Below are 21,085 nucleotides of genomic sequence, written 5' to 3' on the forward strand. Positions count from 1 at the left end.
ACAAGGCCAGATCAGTCAATCATCCAGACTGTTGCCCTTGCAACTACTGAAAAGGCTGCTGCCCCTCTTCAGGAACCACACGTTTGTCTGGCCTCTCAACAGATACCCCTCCGTTGTGGTTGTACCTACGGTACGGCCATCTGTATCGCTGAGGCACGCAAGCCTCCCCACCAACGGCAAGGTTCATGGTCCATGGTCCATGGTCCATGGTCCATGGTTCATGGAAGAACCCTGGAGATACTAAAAGGTATCAGATAGATTATATAATGGTAAGACAGAGATTTAGGAACCAGGTTTTAAATTGTAAGACATTTCCAGGGGCAGATGTGGACTCTGACCACAATCTATTGGTTATGACCTGTAGATTAAAACTGAAGAAACTGCAAAAAGGTGGGAATTTAAGGAGATGGGACCTGGATAAACTGACTAAACCAGAGGTTGTACAGAGTTTTAGGGAGAGCATAAGGGAACAATTGACAGGAATGGGGGAAAGAAATACAGTAGAAGAAGAATGGGTAGCTTTGAGGGATGAAGTAATGAAGGCAGCAGAGGATCAAGTAGGTAAAAAGACCAGGGCTCTTAGAAATCCTTGGGTAACAGAAGAAATATTGAATTTAATTGATGAAAGGAGAAAATATAAAAATGCAGTTAATGAAGCAGGCAAAAAGGAATACAAACATCTCAAAAATGAGATCGACAGGAAGTGCAAAATGGCTAAGGAGGGATGGCTAGAGGACAAATGTAAGGATGTAGAGGCTTATTTCACTAGGGGTAAGATAGATACTGCCTACAGGAAAATTAAAGAGACCTTTGGAGATAAGAGAACCACTTGTATGAACATCAAGAGCTCAGATGGAAACCCAGTTCTAAACGAAGAAGAGAAAGCAGAAAGGTGGAAGGAGTATATAGAGGGTCTATACAAGGGTGATGTACTTGAGGACAATATTATGGAATTGGAAGAGGATGTAGATGAAGATGAAATGGGAGATACGATACTGCGTGAAGAGTTTGACAGAGCACTGAAAGACCTGAGTCGAAACAAGGCCCCCGGAGTAGACAACATTCCATTGGAACTACTGACGGCCTTGGGAGAGCCAGTCCTGACAAAACTCTACCATCTGATGAGCAAGATGTATGAAACAGGCGAAATACCCTCAGACTTCAAGAAGAATATAATAATTCCAATCCCAAAGAAAGCAGGTGTTGACAGATGTGAAAATTACCGAACAATCAGTTTAATAAGTTACAGCTGCAAAATACTAACACGAATTCTTTACAGACGAATGGAAAAACTAGTAGAAGCCGACCTCGGGGAAGATCAGTTTGGATTCCGTAGAAATACTGGAACACGTGAGGCAATACTGACCTTACGACTTACCTTAGAAGAAAGATTAAGGAAAGGCAAACCTACGTTTCTAGCATTTGTAGACTTAGAGAAAGCTTTTGACAATGTTGACTGGAATACTCTCTTTCAAATTCTGAAGGTGGCAGGGGTAAAATACAGGGAGCGAAAGGCTATTTACAATTTGTACAGAAAGCAGATGGCAGTTATAAGAGTCGAGGGACATGAAAGGGAAGCAGTGGTTGGGAAGGGAGTAAGACAGGGTTGTAGCCTCTCCCCGATGTTATTCAATCTGTATATCGAGCAAGCAGTAAAGGAAACAAAAGAAAAATTCGGAGTAGATATTAAAATGCATGGAGAAGAAATAAAAACCTTGAGGTTCGCCGATGACATTGTAATTCTGTCAGAGACAGCAAAGGACCTGGAAGTGCAGTTGAACGGAATGGACAGTGTCTTGAAAGGAGGATATAAGATGAACATCAACAAAAGCAAAACGAGGATAATGGAATGTAGTCGAATAAATTCGGGTGATGCTGAGGGAATTAGATTAGGAAATGAGACACTTAAAGTAGTAAAGGAGTTCTGCTATTTGGGGAGCAAAATAACTGATCATGGTCGAAGTAGAGAGGACATAAAATGTAGACTGGCAATGGCAAGGAAAGCGTTTCTGAAGAAGAGAAATTTGTTAACATCGAGTATAGATTTAAGTGTCAGGAAGTCATTTCTGAAAGTATTTGTATGGAGTGTAGCCATGTATGGAAGTGAAACATGGACGGTAAATAGTTTGGACAAGAAGAGAATAGAAGCTTTCGAAATGTGGTGCTACAGAAGAATGCTGAAGATTAGATGGGTAGATCACATAACTAATGAGGAAGTATTGAATAGGATTGGGGAGAAGAGAAGTTTGTGGCACAACTTGACCAGAAGAAGGGATCGGTTAGTAGGACATGTTCTGAGGCATCAAGGGATCACCAATTTAGTATTGGAGGGCAGCGTGGAGGGTAAAAATCGTAGGGGGAGACCAAGAGATGAATACACTAAGCAGATTCAGAAGGATGTAGGTTGCAGTAGGTACTGGGAGATGAAGAAGCTTGCACAGGATAGAGTAGCATGGAGAGCTGCATCAAACCAGTCTCAGGACTGAAGACCACAACAACAACAACATCATCAGTTTGCAGTCCGTGCTTGCCACTAGCCTAGCATATGCCGACGTTAATCAGGGAGGCGTGAGGAGTGGTTTGTTTGGATCGGATTCTCAAAGATCGTTGGTGCGGCAATCAGAGATGGTGGTCAAGCGTGCACGAGTTCTGTCTGAGATATTGTACGATTCTGACAAAGGCTACGGCAGTAAATTTAGTTGTGAGAGTGCGGTCGTCTTTTCTACGTGCCTGTCTGTGGCTCAGAGATCATCTTTATGATGAGTTGCTACCTATCCTCATTAGTACTGATTCTCTGAGTATTTGTGCAAGTTATCTGTTGCACGGATTAATCACAGCAGTCTCATTTCATCGACACGGTGTCTGTGACATACGAATAGCTGGCCACACGAGTGGACTTCCACGAAGGGCCAAAACTGCGGGCCATTTCTGCCGATCTGAAGCCCACCGTTTCTCACTAATGTGCAAGCCCTGCCCATCAGGTCTAGTCTCACTGATCTATCCACAGGTCGGGTCTATCCGTGTTTGGCATAATGCGGCGGATTTTCGTGGTTTGTCCACAGATGTGGGACTGTGGTGCTCCGAGGCAGGCCGGAGGCTACGGGCGACGGATTTCAGGAATTGCGGCTGTCTCACCGCAAGTACATTGTACAGTGTGGAGTTTTATAGACATTTTATTTATTCTACTACATTTTGACATTCCGAAAGTAGTTTGTGTGTTAGAAAGTATGGATGATAAGAAGAAGAAAATTGTTGCAGTGGCTGGCAGTTTGTACGCTATGCACTCGTATATTTCTTGAAAGAAAAATCACACAATACCTGTAACATAATAGATCTAACACAGTGGGTAATAACTGACAATAACGAACGAACATAGTAGGAACAACATTTTATTGCCGGTCATCTATAGTGTCGGTTTACACAACTCTTTCCCACCTTATACACGTCTTTCGAGACGACTACATTTTTCTGCAGTTATTTCTGAAATTTGTGAAGGTATTTTAAATTTGTCCTGCAACTCCAAGGAAATACATACTTTTGTCACCAAATGTGTTTTGTTTTATTGAAATAAAATAACAACAGTGGTCTTAATAAAACATATACCATTTGGCTCGCTTTCTCCATCGAAAGACAGTTTATTACAAAAGATGTTGATATTAGTACGTAAGATTTTTACTCAAAAGTCCTTACATTTTTTTTGTCAACTTATGTCTCTACTTATGCTTGAGATCTAAAAATTTATCAGGGAAAAAGGCTAAAACCTGTCTGGAAATCAGGGAAATATCAGGGAATGTCACTTGGGGAAACTTGTGGCAACCCTGGCACCACTTTGAAATCTTATGAAGATCTGACTGAATATTTATGCAGCTTCTTTCAGACAGTGCTTCATATACTCCATCATGTAGTAGTGAGGTGCATAAATGCTCTCTGGAGGAGGAATGCTTCCTGGTCGAGGACAGACTTTTTGCAGAACGTGGATGTGAAACTGAAAGCCGAAGTGCGAAGTGCTCGGTGAAACCCTACACGATGGTTTGTGGGACTGAATCTAGCCTCTCGATAGCTTCCCACGTGTGTTCCATCAGGTTCAGATCAGAGGAATTTGGTAATCGAATCATCGGCTTGACTCAACTGTAAGCACCACATGCACGTGGTTCTGGATTTGAGACACACAAAATTACCCTGCTAGAAAATACCATCACCAGGGGTAAGACATCAGTCATAAAGGGTTGCTGGTGGTTTGCAATAATGTTACCTAATCAATATGTGTCGTAGCGTCTCTGATCACTACCGCAAGTCTCGTGGACGTCCGTGTGAACATCCTACCTTACAGAGTGGGGTCAGCCAGATTTTGTCATGTTCTGTGATGAGGTGTAGACCCCTCACCTACTCGTGTTTTTACTATCTTCCTGCCACTTTCTGTCAGGTCTCTTGACCAGGGCCGGCCACGGCGTGCCAAACTTGGCACGTGCCGGGTGTGCGGGCCGAGGCTTTGCCCGTCTCGGCTTTGCTCCGACCTTCTCGGAAGTACCCGTTACAGTGCAACATTTTATTTAGTATTACAGTGTGGTATTTTTCAGTCTGCACACCTCAGTTACATTTGAAAGAATTGTGTCCCCAGTGCTGTTAACATTTTGATAGTTGTTCATTGTACGAAGGATGTTCACAGGTTCAGTGGCTGTTTGCATAGAGACAGTCTAGCAATCAATAGTCACAAGTCTTTAAAAATGAATTGGAATGATAGTAGAGAGGGATGAGAATTCTCTGCGTGTTATGCAATCACGTAAGTGGTGGGTACTGCAGATTTGCTATGAAACGACACTACAGTACCAAGCAGACAGAATTTAATGACCTAGTTTACAACGAAAGAGCAAAAAATTACAATGATTGATAAATGGAAATCATTGTCCTGTACATCAAGAAGCATTTTGTGCTAAATTTTCAGGCACAGGAAGAAATAGTAATATTTCTGAGGTGGCAGACATTACTCCACTGTCAGTTGCAGCAGTTTTTCGATGGATTTGAATGAAGAGTGTGGAGACTTTATATGTTACTGCAGAGGTTGTTGGTTAAGTGCAGGGACATACCAGGCTACTTTTTGACTCTTTCTGCTTTGATGGGAATGCATTTAAAAAGAAATTATGTTGTGTTTGTGACAAACACAGTCCAGTTCCCTAAGCTCACTGGTATTAAAGAACAACTAGAAGGATAGTTTCTGAAATGTTTCAATGACAATGACTTTCGTACATTTATTTTCTATACTGTTCCAATTGTAACTGATTGATCTACAAGGCAATTCCCATTTTAAAGACAAATCCTTTAACATTAAAATTGTCCAGGATGTGCTTTCCTCAAGTCTCCATAATGAGATTACAAAATCACTACAATATTTCAATCAACATATGTGTGTGAAATACCATATTTTGTGGATTATAAGACACATGTTTTTCTTTGAAATATAGCCCCTAAAATTCAGGAGCGTCTTATACTCAAAGTTAATATAAAAATATCTAGTGTTTGATATTTAATTCCCTCCAGTCTTAAAAATGGCCACGTATTTTATGCCACGGGCAACCTATCTCTATGAGGCATTATTGGATTCAATTTGCTGCAGCAAGTGCACCAGTGTAACGATCATCAGCTGTGGGGATCCACAAGCTTGTTAACACTGTCTCTCTCCAGTCTCGTCATCATAAACCCAGAACACTGTTCAGCCTGTGTTGCGTCACTGCAATCTATGGTACCAGTGAACTTGAATCAAAGGTGATGTGTGTCTTCGATAACAGTACAATATTTTTGTTAGTAGCCAGTTTTGGAATGGAAAAAATAAGAGGTATTCATATGGTGCGGGATACGAATTTAAAGTAATAGCATATGCATTGAAATAGAGCAGCTGAATGGCATTTCGGGTTTCCACCAACAGGAAAAAGCATTCGTGATTGGCAGAACTGAAGAAAATGAGGGAGACTAAATGTGAAAATAGAGGAATGAATGTGAAATGGCCAGAATTGGAAGATGACATAATGAAATTGATTCGAGGACACCGTCAAAATGACATTGAAATTAATACAAAAATTATACAAATACACTCATAAGCTAGCACTACAGTGGAACTTAACAGACATTAAGGGTGGAGTTGGTTGATGCTACAGGTTTGTGAAGCGTCATGGACTTACCGTGCGAGCCAAAACTAAAATATCTCAGAAAGTGCCACAAGAGTATGAAGAGAGAAAAAATATGTTTCCATCACTGTATTTTTCAACATGGAAAGAAAACTAATTTTGAACTAAGCCAAATAGTGACATTTGTTGTACTGAGTGACAGAACTGTTGTCATGAAAGGTGCTAAAATTTACATGGAAAAATGAACTACACTGTTGTCCTTTCATGTTGTGATGATGGTACTAATCTTAATCCAGTGATCATTTTCAAGCACAAAACAATGCCACAACCTTCTGAAATACTGCCAGGTGTTGTTGTTCATGTGCATGACAAGGCTCGGATGGGTGACACTGGTATGAAATTATGGATTAATGAAGTGTGGGAGAGGAGGAAAGATGCTCTATCGAAGAAGAGTTCTCTTCTTGTGCTAGATCAGTTTTGTAGTCATTTGAAAAATACTGTGAAAGAGAAAGTGTGACAGGGAAGTACTGAGCTTGCCATTATTCTGGGAGGACTTATTTCGCAGTTGCAACTTCTTGATGTCTCGATAAATAAATTATTTAAAGTGTATATGAGAGGCAACTGGAACGAATGGATGATGGATTAAACCTAATGTGAATTCATGCCGAAGGGAGTTTCAAAATGACCTACAATCAAACAAGTGTGACAGTGGATAAAACAAGCCGTAGACATTAATTTTAAAATCTTTTGAGATGTACAGCATACGTAACGCTCTTGATGGCAGTGAAGACCATCTTATATATGGAGAGGACAATGATGACGATGAAGAGGAAGAAGAAGAAAGTTCAGATGATGATGTTCCGGGATTTTAAAGGTCGATTTGGTTTTATGAACTAAGAAATAGTCTGGCTTTGCAGTTGAATAACAAAAGTGGTAAAAACGTTACTAACAATTACTTATATATTAAGGTGAATCCTATAGTCCATGGCATCATATAGTCTATAAAATATGGTATGTCACAATTACATGGCAACCTGGGCACGAAAATCTGCTTAACTGTCAGCATGTGACAGTATGCCGAGAGTTTGTACTAGGTAAAAATTATATTATGGGCCCATATTGTTGGTAGAATGACTCTCCATTTATCTCTGTTCTGCTTACATATTTTCCTTACTTCATCACATGCTTGAAATGCCACCAGATGGTGTTTAATATTACAGTCAGCAGTGGTCATAATGTTTTGGCTCATCAGTTTGTGTTGACAATGAATCGGGAATGTTACGTCACCACTTGCAGTATGTGCTTTAAGCCTGATGACCACTGTCTGTTTGAAACCAGTTACTGCATTGCGAAATGCTTTTGTTATTGTTGTGGTAAGAAAATTGTCATTCACAACCTTCATTGACAGTGCAATTTTTCCAAAGCTGTGAACTGGAACAACTCAGCTACCTGCTCTCAAATTTTTTTCCATTTATGGTATGGCAGTTGTAAAGCAGTCATGACACTGTATAGTTTGCTGTTTTTACGACTGTACAACACAAGTTTGTTGTTGTAATGAGTGAACCAGTCCCAAAATGTGCATAAATGTATGCTGTACACATTTATTATTATGTCTAGATTGTTATTGAACCCGTATAGGCAGCTGTACAGATTGCATTAACATGTGTCTGCTATATGCGAGGGATGCTGTGCAGGTTGTTGTGAAGCACTTGCTTCCTGGTGGGCAAAAGACAAAGAATCTCTGTTTCTATCTTCCACAATATTATAGCTTGAATAAAATAGCTTTATGCATGTGTGTGTGTGTGTGTGTGTGTGTGTGTGAGGGGGGGGGGGGGGTCCTTGATATTTCCAGCAGGCTCTCCATGCATATACAGAACAGCACAGAACACGGGGTGCTCAAGAAAGAACTAAGATTGACTGTAAACTGGCCCCTTCCACCAAACACTCTGAAACATCAATCATAAAGTTAAAATTTATTTGTGACCTCCAATGATTTTTGTGCAATCTTACGATCTGTGTATTGTAATATTTCTGTTTTTAAACATATCATAAAAAAATTAATTAATACTAAAATTTTTAGCTCTTATTTGTATATGCTTAAAGTTATGATCAAAGCATGTTGTCATTATTATTACTGTTATACGAATGGGTAATGCCACATTCATTATTTATACTTTGCATAATCAGCCATCGAAGTTGTTGTCCATGTCTGATCACTGCAGAATTCCTGTTTGAATGGGCCAGACAAGTGATACTCAGAAGGGGCAAGATCGGGACTATATGGAGGATGATCCAGTTCTTCAAATTTGAGGTTCTGGAGCATTTCAGCAGTCTGGGCAGCAGTATGCAAACGGGCATTGTCGTGCAACAACACAACACCTTTTGACAGCAATCCTCGGCGTTTACTTCGAATTGCAGGCTTTAGCCTGGCAGTAAGCATCTCATTGTAACGTACACTGTTTATTGTTGTGCCCCTTTCCCCATAATGCTACAAAACTGGACCTCGTGCATCCCAAAAAACCGTAAGCATTAGTTTTCCAGCAGACGGTTTGGTCTTGAACTTTTTCTTGCATGGCAAATTTGGATGTTTCCATTCCATACTCTGCCGTTTACTCTCCAGCTCGTAATGATGGATCCATGTTTCATCACCAGTAATTATCCTGTCTAAGAAGTTTGTCCTTTTCATTACCGTAGCGATCCAAATGGTTTTAGCAGATGTCCAAGCGCATTTGTTTATGCAACTGTGTGAGTTGTTTTGGGACCCATCTTGCACAAACTTTATGAAACCCAAATCTGTTGTAGGTGATTTCATAGCAGAACTGTGACTAATTTGCTGACGATGTGCCACTTCGTCAATAATTAATCGTCTGTCTAAGAGAATCATTTCATGTGAATGCGTAACACTCATGTGACCATTCTGGAATTTTTCAAGCCATTCGTAGACTCTCCGTTGTGGTAAAACACTGTTCCTGTGCTGTACCGAAAGTCTTCGATGAATTTCGGCCCCTGATCGCCTTCCGACCACAAAAAACGGATCACTGAACGTTGCTCTTTTTTGGTGAAAATAGAGAGCGGAGCAGCCACGATTAACAGCATGGCAGCGATAACGAAACTAACCTAGCAGCTTTAAAATTGCAAAGATATAACAACAAATAAACAAAGCATGTGTAATTAACATAAAATGACAGTACTACCAAAATAATCAAAAATGTAACTAAATTGCGGATAATAATTGACTTACCCTCGTAGTTTGCAATTCAGGGATGATAATGTATTTGAAAATGAGACGTCAGACTCCATGCAAAACCTCATATATTCATTTTATTCAAAACATTAATAAGAATTACTGTGGCCATTGCCTTTAAAAATTATTAGAAAGAACTACCTTCATGCGGTCTCACCTGCCATCACATATAAAAGATAGCGCTAAAAAGTAATGTCTCCAAATTTTTTATTCTGTTCTCAGTAGTGCTTGAGGTATGTTGTGCATGTTATTTGGTAGATTTTTCCCTTTTGCAGTGGTGCAGGCTGGAACCCTGTGCCACTAGAGGACTCTAAATTTTAGCATGTACCATTGTGGTGCATGAGGAATGGCATGCTGTAGTCTATTTTCTAATTGGCCACAAATGGAGCACACTCTGTTCAGAATTACAATGCCAGACCACACACAATTTCTCGACACCTTGTGTTTACTGTCATCGGTCATCCACTGTACAGTCCCTGACATGGCCCCATGTGATTTTCATCATTTTGCAAAATTTAAAGAACACCTATGAAGACTTCACTTTGACAGTGATGAAGTGTTCAAAGCAGAGGTGAGATCGTGGCTCCTTGAACAAAGTCAGATAAATATTCTACACTGATGGTATCAACAAACTAGTCTCTTATTGGGAGAAATGTGTTTGTCTTTAGGATAAATGGGAACCATTCCACGTGGGAAAAATATATCTGAAAACAAAGACGATGTGACTTACCAAACAAAAGCACTGGCACGTCGATAGACACACAAACAAACACAAACATACACACAAAATTCTAGCTTTCGCAACCAACGGTTGCTTCGTCAGGAAAGAGTGAAGGAGAGGGAAAGATGAAAGGATGTGGGTTTTAAGGGAGAGGGTAAGGAGTCATTCCAATCCTGGGAGTGGAAAGACTTACCTTAGGGGGAAAATCACTTTGCCACGAAGAAAAATGATCCTAATCCTATTCCTAATGATCCAACTCCCCAAGACACTATCCAAATTGAACCCTGCCTGGAACAGTACCGTTCTCCGTCACAGTGGGACCCACCTCCTCTTCCTCAAAATCACCCTCTCCAAACCTTCCAGGAATTTCTGACTTCCAGCCTTGCCTCTCAATCCTTCTTAAAAAACCTTAATCCTACTCCCAACATCACCACTGCTGAAGCCCAGGCTATCCGTGATCTGAAGGCTGACCGATCCATTGTCATCCTTCCGGCGGACAAGGGCTCCACGACCATGGTACTTGATCGTCGGGAGTATGTGGCTGAGGGACTGCGTCAGCTTTCAGACAACACCACATACAAAGTTTTCCAAGGTAATCCCATTCCTGATGTCCAGGCGGAGCTTCAAGGAATCCTCAGAACCTTAGGCCCCCTACAAAACCTTTCACCTGACTCCATCAACCTCCTGACCCCACCGACATCCCGCACCCCTACCTTCTACCTTCTTCCTAAAATTCACAAACCCAATCATCCCGCCCGCCCCATTGTAGCTGTTACCAAGCCCCCACAGAACGTATCTCTGCCTACGTAGATCAACACCTCAACCCATTACATGTCTCCCATCCTTCATCAAAGACACCAACCACTTTCTTGAATGCCTGGAATCCTTACTCAATCTGTTACCCCCGGAAACCATCCTTGTAACCATTGATGCCACTTCCTTATACGCAAATATCCCGCACGTTCAGGGCCTCGCTGCGATGGAGCACTTCCTTTCACTCCGATCACCTGCCACCCTACCTGAAACCTCTTTCCTCATTACCTTAGCCAGCTTCATCCTGACCCACAACTTCTTCAGTTTTGAAGGCCAGACATACCAACAATTAAAGGGAACAGCCATGGGTACCAGGATGGCTCCCTCGTACGCCAACCTATTCATGGGTCGCTTAGAGGAAGCCTTCTTGGTTACCCAGGCCTGCCAACCCAGAGTTTGGTACAGATTTATTGATGACATCTTCATGATGTGGACTCTCAGTGAAGAACAACTCCAGAATTTCCTCTCCAACCTCAACTCCTTTGGTTCCATCAGATTCACCTGGTCCTACTCCAAATCCCATGCCACTTTCCTTGATGTTGACCTCCACCTGTCCAATGGTAAGCTTCACACGTCCATCCACATCAAACCCACCAACAAGCAACAGTACCTCCATTATGACAGCTGCCACCCATTCCACATCAAACGGTCCCTTCCATACAGCCTAGGTCTTCGTGGCAAACGAATCTGCTCCAGTCCTGAATCCCTGAACCATTACACCAACAACCTGACAACAGCTTTCGCATCCCGCAACTACCCTCCCGACCTGGTACAGAAGCAAATAACCAGAGCCACTTCCTCATCCTCTGAAACCCAGAACCTCCCACAGAAGAACCACAAAAGTGCCCCACTTGTGACAGGATACTTTCCGGGACTGGATCAGACTCTGAATGTGGCTCTCCAGCAGGGATACGACTTCCTCAAATCCTGCCCTGAAATGAGATCCATCCTTCATGAAATCCTCCCCACTCCACCAAGAGTCTTTCCGCCGTCCACCTAACCTTCGTAACCTCTTAGTTCATCCCTATGAAATCCCCAAACCACCTTCCCTACCCTCTGGCTCCTGCCCTTGTAACCGCCCCCGGTGTAAAACCTGTCCCATGCACTGTCCCACCACCACCTACGCCAGTCCTGTAACCCGGAAGGTGTACACGATCAAAGGCAGAGCCATGTGAAAGCACCCACGTGATTTACCAAATGACCTGCCTACACTGTGACGCATTCTATGTGGGAATGACCAGCAACAAACTGTCCATTCACATGAATGGACACAGGCAGACAGTGTTTGGTGGTAATGAGGATCACCCTTATGCTAAACATGCCTTGGTGCACGGCCAGCACATCTTGGCACAGTGTTACACCGTCCGGGTTATCTGGATACTTCCCACTAACACCAACCTATCCGAACTCCGGAGATGGGAACTTGCTCTGCAATATATCCTCTCTTCCCGTTATCCACCAGGCCTCAATCTCCGCTAATTTCAAGTTGCCGCCACTCATACCTCACCTGTCATTCAACAACATCTTTGCCTCTGCACTTCCGCCTCAACTGACATCTCTGCCCAAACTCTTTGCCTCTGTATATGTCTGCGTGTGTGTGTGTGTGTGTGTGTGTGTGTGTGTGTGTGTGTGTGTGTGTGAGTGAGTGTATACCTATCCTTTTTTCCCCCTAAGGTCAGTCTTTCTGCTCCCGGGATTGGAATGACTTCTTACCCTCTCCCTTAAAACCCACATCCTTTCGTCTTTCCCTCTCCTTCCCTCTTTCCTGATGAAGCAACCGTTTGTTGCGAAAGCTTGAATTTTGTGTGTATGTTTGTGTGTCTATCAACGTGCCAGCGCTTTCGCTTGGTAAGTCACATCGTCTTTGTTTATAAAAAGAAAGATGATGAAACTTACCAAACAAAAGCGCTGACAGGTCGATAGACACACAAACAAAAACAAACACACACACAAAATTCAAGCTTTCGCAACCAACGGTTGCCTCATCAGGAAAGAGGGAAGGAGAGGGAAAGACGAAAGGATTTGGGTTTCATATATATATATATATATATATATATTTATAATAGAGGGAAACATTCCACGTGGGAAAAATATATCTAAAAACAAAGGTGATGAGACTTACCAAACAAAAGCGCTGGCAGGTCGATAGACACAAAAACAAACACAAACATACACACAAAATTCTAGCTTTCGCAACAAACGGTTGCTTCGTCAGGAAAGAGGGAAGGAGAGGGAAAGACGAAAGGATGTGGGTTTTAAGGGAGAGGGTAAGGAGTCATTCCAATCCCGGGAGCGGAAAGACTTACCTTAGGGGGAGAAAAGGACGGGTATACACTCGCACACACACACATATCCATCCACACATATACAGACACAAGCAGACATATACAGAGGCAAAGATTTTTGGGCAGAGATGTCAGTCCAAGGATGGCAGTCTGCTGAGATGTCAGTCTGCATATGGCTGAACCTTGCTACTAGACTGGCTGAAATGCCAATCACAGAGCAGTTTTAATCAGAGTATAACAGGTTGCATTTTCCCCACAGGTGAAGCTGACTTTGTGGGGCACACGGGCTGAAGAGTTCTCGGTGACTCCCGGTTGTGTGCTGGCAGTAAAGGGTGCCAAACAGTCAGTCTTTCGCGGTCGGCGCTCAGTATCGGTTCAGATGTGGAACACTGTCAGAGTGAACCCTGACATACCAGAGGCACACCAGCTGCGTGACTGGTATCAGAGACAGGAACATGCCAACATTTCGACTGAGCAGCTGGAAGTGGCAGGCAGTGAGTAACTGTTTGTATCTTTTCACAGAAAGTTTTCAGTTCTCCACTTATATGTTGGGATGCTGTTTTTAATACAGTTTTGAGAGAGGGGGGAGGAGAAGAAAATCTGTTGATTATGTTGTTAGCCTTAATGATGAATGCGTGCATCTACTGGAACTATTTGTCGAACTCATTGGTTGGCCACCTACTGGCGATCTCCGATGCTTGTCCACTGCAGCCGAGTTACATTCGACATACTGTCAGCTGCGATCGAGTGAACTGCTTCTTGATACTGTGGACACCGGTTGAATGTTTGAGAGAAATGCGTATCGTGATCCTGCAAAAGCAAAGGAGGGAGTGGGTCAGTCTGTAACTAGGTAGCTTCGTATACTATGGGAATTTCATCACCTACATTGAGAACTGGAGGGTAGAGGTGTGAGGGAATATTTCAACTATTACTGGTTGATAATGGGAAAGTTTAAAGATACGGACATGAAAAAGGAATGGGAATTTTTTATTTTTGTGGGCTTTATACATCCAATTTCCAATTTTTTGTTATTTGTTGGTACACATGTTCCTGATGTAACCTTGCATTTTCAGCTGTTTTAATATTTAATTTATTGTTGACAGTCAAAAAGGTTATCGTTGTTTTCGAGTGCTCGGCAAATTTTTTCTTTTGATAAAGAAGAATCAAAGAATCCACATTACATTTTGCTTGAAAAATGGGACAAAGTGAAGCACCACATTCAAAATGAAGACTGGGGCTTCTGGCGAATCTACTGTGAATAAGACATCAGTTTACAAGTGGTATAAATGTTTCGAAGGAGGTCAGAACACATTGTAGATGACAAGAGGGCCAATTTTACTAATGACAGTGTGGAAGAAGTCTAGAAAATGGTTCTGAAAAAAAGCTGAATCATTATTGGAGAGGTTTTTTGATGATGTTGCCATATTGGTTGGCTCATGCCAAGCCATTTTTTGGATGGTTTGGCCATGAAGTGTGTACCAGCAAAGTTTATTCCCAAATTGTTGAATTTTTACCAAAAACGACGGCATGTACAGGTGTGTACACATTGCTCAGAATTGCTGAATGAAGTTGCTTTGATTACAGTGGGATGGTGCATCAGGAGTTCTTGCCTTACGGTCAGACAGTCAGTAAGGAATACTGTCCGTAAGTTATGCACTGTTTGCCAGAAGCAATTGAAAGAAAACCACCTGAATTGTGGGAAAACCAGTCCTGGAAATTACTTCACAATAATGCTTCTGCTTACATCTCAGTGTATGTTTTTGCTAAAAACAAAGCCGTTATGATACCTTAGCCACCGTATTCATCAAACGTGTCCTGCGACTTCTTTCTATTCCTGATGCAGTAGAGAGTGTAGGAAGGACATTGTTTTGCTTACATTGATGAGATAAAAACAAAATTGCTGTAGGAGCTGAAAACTATAACAAAAAGTGAGTTCTAGAAGTGCTTCCAAGATTAGGCTAAGTGCTTGTACAAGTGTATTATATCTGAGGGGATTATTTGGAAGGGAATAAAGATAATGTTGATGAATACATAACGATTCTTTAAGGGAAACATAAATCCCAGTTACTTTTTGGTCACAACTCACGAGTGCTTACGCCAACTGCGAAAAGATTGAATTTCAGAGAAGTAATATCATCTGACGAACATTTGGCTTTCAGATTGAGATAAAGTAAACATGTGGTAAGCTACAATATATTTAGTAAGTGAAAATAAAAAAAATTGCTGTATGTAGCTAACATCATATTATGATTTCTACAAAAACTTCAAATATGTAACGTTACAGAGTTTTTTGTGATACCTATTACGTGAAATTGAAGGAGAATGTATTGTTTATAAGGTTGAGCTGTTGTTTACTAAATGTAAATGATGTATGGCCATGGTCCTCATATAGTGTGCTTCATTTGAATTTATTGCATGGACGTTAGCTGTATTTTATCTTCTGTATTATGGAGATGATGATTGTGGTGCCTATGATGAAACAAACTACTTTCAGGTGACACATATGCAAATTAGCTTGATGGTTGCGGAGATGTACTGAGAGATAGGATCTTGGTGGGTAGAATTAGTTCTTAATTGTGAATGACTTGTTGCAGCTTGTCTTGGTCTGTGTTTAGCGACATTTGTCAAAGAAAGGAGGGGCCTTATAAAAACAGTGATCACATCCATCCCCCACAACAACATTGCTGATGTAACCTTTTCCTTTTTTTATTGCAAGAAGTTTTATTGCACATGTATGAGCTTCTCTGCCTCCATAATACAGAAGTGGATATTAAACCCAATCAGACAGAAGCAGGAACAGGCTTCCACTTGGGCTGGTTGATTATGTCCAACCAGCCCCATCAAGTTGTCAGACTAATAAGATTCCAATGGAGAGCTATCTTGCAGGTTGGCACACTAGTGTCTTATTCTGGACCACCTTGTTGGAGGCGATGCACACCAACATTTGCCCAACCATTCATCAACCTTAAACAAACAGATTGCACATAATATAAATTGTGAAGCCACTTGGCATTTTTTCCATTCCGAAAGCTTTACTACAATTGGTCATATGACATAAGTGCCGAGAGACATGGTGGGGGGGGGGGGGGGGGGGGGGGGGTGTAGATGATCTGTTGTTATTGATGTTTGAACTTCAAAATTTAGGATAATTAGCATTGCAGTTGCACTTTTGCATCTCTGGTAATTTTTATTTATCTCCAGATTCTGAAGCGAGGCATGTTTAATTACAATTTGTTCATGCACCTATCAGGCACTGCATGGTGGACTTCATTTTCTCTGCATTTGTATCTTGTGCTGAAAGTCTGTAAATCATGAAATATTCCCAGCTTTCTACTAAATAATAGAAAGTATATCATAGTATAACAGTTATATTGCGCCTTCTGATACAATTACTTAATATAGAAAAACATTGCATGTAAGGTTAGGATATGTACATTCAGCTTAATGTTACATGAAAGAGATCTGACATTTGAATGAATAACAGACTTGTCTCTCTTTCACCGTGACGTCATCTCCATTGTCACAGCACACTCATTAGTTGGTTGGGCACCCTCCTCTTCCACGCCAGGATATCAAAGCGGGGAATAAAGATTGAGCCTAGCAGGTACCACAAATCGTCAGAATACTACAATTTACCATCCCACTTTGAAGACATGCGACATCCGTCCCTTTCAGTTCACATACAGAAACAGTAATGAAAACTCCAGGGAGTTTTGATTATAAGCTGTGTCACTAATTAATGGTTTCAGCTATCATGATCACCATTTGTTGGCTAGGTAGGTGATGGTTCCACTTTGTGGAAGCGACATGTTACACTACTAATTCCTATCCCCTCCCATTCCTCCACTTAGACCATGGATGTCACCACAACTAAATGCATTGTAACTAGATAACTATGAATTACCATTTGTATTTTTGAATTCATCAGATTTAAATTACTCAGATTTAACTTTTATCATATAGTATTGTAAAGCTTTTTAATCCAAGTCAAACTTAAGTACAAGCTCTCAGATTGCTATATAATGTGTGAACTAACTGGCCTTGTGTCTGGAATTCATTAAGTCATTTGAAGGACCTGTGCTGTCAATTGTAAATGTAAATGTTAAATCACAAATCCATTGGGACTAATTTACATCGGGCAATAGCTTCTCTTTGATAGCCACAAAATCTGCTATTTATGGTTGAAGATCATAAAAATGTTTCAGCATATTTGCCATACTCACTCATCCCACTCAGCAATGGAAAGATAAATATTCATGATGGGGTAATAGGTCACCCAAGTACTGTTTGAACTGTAAGTGATGTAGTGTCTAGGACTTCATAAAATTAATGTGCGTGGTAACCACATTTTTTGTTTTAATTCAATTAGCACACCAACTTCCGTAAATAATGCTGTGAAGAATTGTTGAATTGGCTTTCTTAGTATTTAATTCAGCAGATTTTTCACGTAATATGCCAACTAAACCTTTTTGTGAAACGATTGTCACAGTTGTTCCACCAGAACGAGCTCTACTGACTTGACTGCACTGCAGGGTTAACGTTTTGATGTTTTTTCCACTTGTTCAAAAATATCTTCTCTAGTAGTGGTTCCTTTTAATGGTTGTAATGCCAATTGTTCAAACTCTTTCTTTACCAACATGTAGTTCATCTGCAATGTCCAAGATGTGTTTCTTTATGAATTTGCTTTCAGCAAGACTGTAATGATTGGACAATTTTCTCTACTAACCATAAAACTAACTTCAACCAAATTGTCTCACAGTGTCCTCACCTTGCTAAACATTTGATATTGCTTTTCCAAATTGGAATTAATATTTTAATTTTATCGTTGTGCAGTTGCCCTGTAAGCTGTCGTTAAGCAGTGTATTTCTTAGAAGAGTGCCTTTTCATATTATATTCTTTCACAACAGAACAAGGAAGCAGATTTATCTCTGTACATGGAAAAGAAATAATGCTCTGTCAATTTCTCCTGGAATTGGCAACATTCAGCATCTATGTCCTGAAACTAACAAACAACTGTGTGTGTGTGTGTGTGTGTGTGTGTGTGTGTGTGTGTGTTTTTGTTTTTGCCAGCACTGATCTTGAGATGAAAATACTCCTCCCCGCACCCCTTCAAGGTAGGTTTTTGTTTTTGCCAGCTTTGATCTTGAGATGAAAATACTCCTCCCCACACCCCTTCAAGGTAGTCAGCTCTTTCTCCACTCTGCGCATGCACGCGGGCCATGATTTCGAGCTCAGATTGGAAATGTGTTTCCCTTAGTCATTCAAATCCAATGGTGGCAAAATGGTATTGTGCACGTGCAGATTAGGCTAAACTTTCATTGGTCCATATCACGACCTGGAAACTCAAGGTAGGCTGAGCTGATCATCGGCAGAAATATCTGAAAATGTGACCCAGGTGGATTACGATGTGAGTGCCTTGCTGTCCCAACCCCCCACCCACCCACCCACCCACCCACCCACACACACACACACACACACACACACACACACACACACATATATATATATAAATTGGTTCTATGGCCAGACTGAAACCATTCATGGGCTCGATCTGACCTGTGGCCATCAGTTGCCCACCCGTGCTCTACTCTATTCTGAAGTTCTATGACTTTTTGTTCCTTTGTCTCAGCAAGAGCCGTTTAAGATCTAACACCTTGTGCACCAATGCTCGCACTTAACTCACTAGCTTGAGCATTTAAATGTGGACTGGACTGTCCACTAACACTTTTGAAATAATTCTTTTAAGTGATTCTCCATTCTTCCCCACACTACAGGCATACTGCTAATGATTACCCTGTGCACATATAAATATTTTCCTTAAACAAATGTTCTTGGCACCAAAACATTTCTTATTGATCGCTCCTTGTATTTACTGATTATTTTTGTAGATTTGTTTGTGGCCTGACTGACCTTAAACATATTGCCAACTCTTGTCAACAGTAACAAACTACCATGAAGAAGAAGAAAGAAAGAAAAAATGACTTCAGTTACATGCCATTTATGCCCTTTTTTTTTTTTAAAAAGGAGGTTGGATTATAAACAGTAAATTATGCAAGTATGGATGTCTTGTTTTCTACAGGAAAATGGCTTCTGCACTGTTGTTAAAATTAAAATACAATGATTGACAGTATTAAAATGATTTTAATATTTTAATGAGACAAGATGTCTCATGTTTTAGAAGTGTTTTGTTGGAGTAACTGTAATTTCATTGCATTGAATTGTCGATTTTTCATTAAGATTCAATAGGAGTTTAATTGGTGTGGATAACATTTGTATTAGTTTCTCTCTCTACAATATTTAAGATTATCAGATAGTTCATGATTTTGAGATAATGTTACTTTGCTCTGATTAGTAAACGATGTAGCTGTTCCTACATTTACCAGTTGAAGCTCGTAATTGCAACAGCTGCTGTGGAAGAATTTAAAACCAATGGCAAAAAAGCAAGAAAAAATAATCTTTGATATTTGTATATTAAGTTTCTCATTGGGCAGAATCCATGTTAAATTACAGTGCTACATTAGAGATTGTAGTCTGACATAGGAAGTATTGTTTTTCTTTCAAAAATGTGTCTACATTTCCAGCTGCAGAATACACCCCTCCACAGCCGAAGCAAAAAATCTGCCCAGTTGCTAAACTCAGCCCATACCGGGAAGAGTGAGTACATCAATCTTTGCTGTGCAGAGATGGACAGTTTCATTTATTTTTATTTGTGGCCAATGAAGTTTACACAGATTATATAATTATAATGTTTATATTATATTATGTAATTTCATTTCAAGGTGTATCAACTGTCTTAATGGAGTATCCAAACAAAGGAATACATTTTAAAACTAAAGGTTTAGAAGAATATTGGAGAAATTTTTGAAGAATTTCTTAGGCTTCAAATCAGTTTCTCCAGTCAAACTAATGTCTGGATGTTTCTTCATACACATCAAAATTTCTAACTCTTCAAATATATTTGGACATTGCTACATCACTGGGTGTGTGTTTTTGTTCAGTTAGATGTGAGCTGAATGAACATAGATTCATGCCAGTTCTGATGCCTTTTCTCAGATTTTTTTCCTTTCCATTGGCATGCAGTTTTTAATACAAATTTTGTGGACTATGGTGAGATTGTAGCCACTGATTTTTGGTATTTTTCTTGCTGTCTGTAATTGAGTTATTTATCTTTTCCTTAGTGGATACTTCATTAGTCTCTGTGTAGGTTCGAAAAATATCCTTTGTGTGTTTTTGGGTGACATGAGCCACTGTGAATTAGCAAGTTTATGGGTGTGTCTTTTTGGGAGATGGTAGATGTGTGCACTGGACAATTTTCTGAGATCTGGAAGGTTATTTTTTGTTCTTTGTTTTTCGTTGTTGTTGTGGCCCAAACTCTTTGCCTTTACAAATGTCTGCTTGTCTCTGTGTATATGCGGATGGATATGTGTGTGTGTGCGAGTGTATACCCGTCCTTTTTTCCCCCTAAGGTAAGTCTTTCTGCTCCCGGGATTGGAATGACTCCTTACCCTCTCCCTTAAAACCCAAATCCTTTTGTCTTTCCCTCTCCTTCCCTCTTTCTGACGAGGCAACCGTTGGTTGCGAAAGCTAGAATTTTGTGTGTATGTTTGTGTTTGTTTGTGTGTCTATCGACCTGCCAGCACTTTTGTTTGGTAAGTCTCATCATCTTTAGGCTGGAGTGCTAGGATGGCTGAGTTCAGGCAGGGACCCAATCCCGTGGGGTATAACACGGAACCCATGCCCAGGGTTACGGGTGAAGACCTTAATGGCAGCGAAGGCGGAGAAGGAAGACTTCGGAACGGCGTAGCTGGCAGATGAGGCAACCCTCCTTTCTGGGTTTTAAATGAGAAGGCAACCACTGCCTTGTGGTGGAGGAGAAACTCCAAAGGCTAAGGGAGACAACCCC

General features: G+C 40.8%; 1 protein-coding gene across 3 annotated transcripts in view; it reads left to right on the forward strand.

Moving 5' to 3' along the window:
* LOC126106597 (replication protein A 70 kDa DNA-binding subunit-like) overlaps positions 1 to 21,085 on the forward strand; it is a 170,869-nt gene that overhangs the window by 97,452 nt on the left and 52,332 nt on the right. For all 3 annotated transcript variants that reach the window (XM_049912943.1, XM_049912941.1, XM_049912942.1), the window contains exons 9-10: positions 13,442 to 13,676; positions 19,764 to 19,836. In XM_049912943.1, coding sequence (XP_049768900.1) covers positions 13,442 to 13,676; positions 19,764 to 19,836 — 308 coding nt within the window. The remainder of the gene's footprint in view (positions 1 to 13,441; positions 13,677 to 19,763; positions 19,837 to 21,085) is intronic.

Source organism: Schistocerca cancellata, chromosome 10 (genome assembly GCF_023864275.1).
Source record: "Schistocerca cancellata isolate TAMUIC-IGC-003103 chromosome 10, iqSchCanc2.1, whole genome shotgun sequence".
Classification (NCBI taxonomy): domain Eukaryota; kingdom Metazoa; phylum Arthropoda; class Insecta; order Orthoptera; family Acrididae; genus Schistocerca; species Schistocerca cancellata.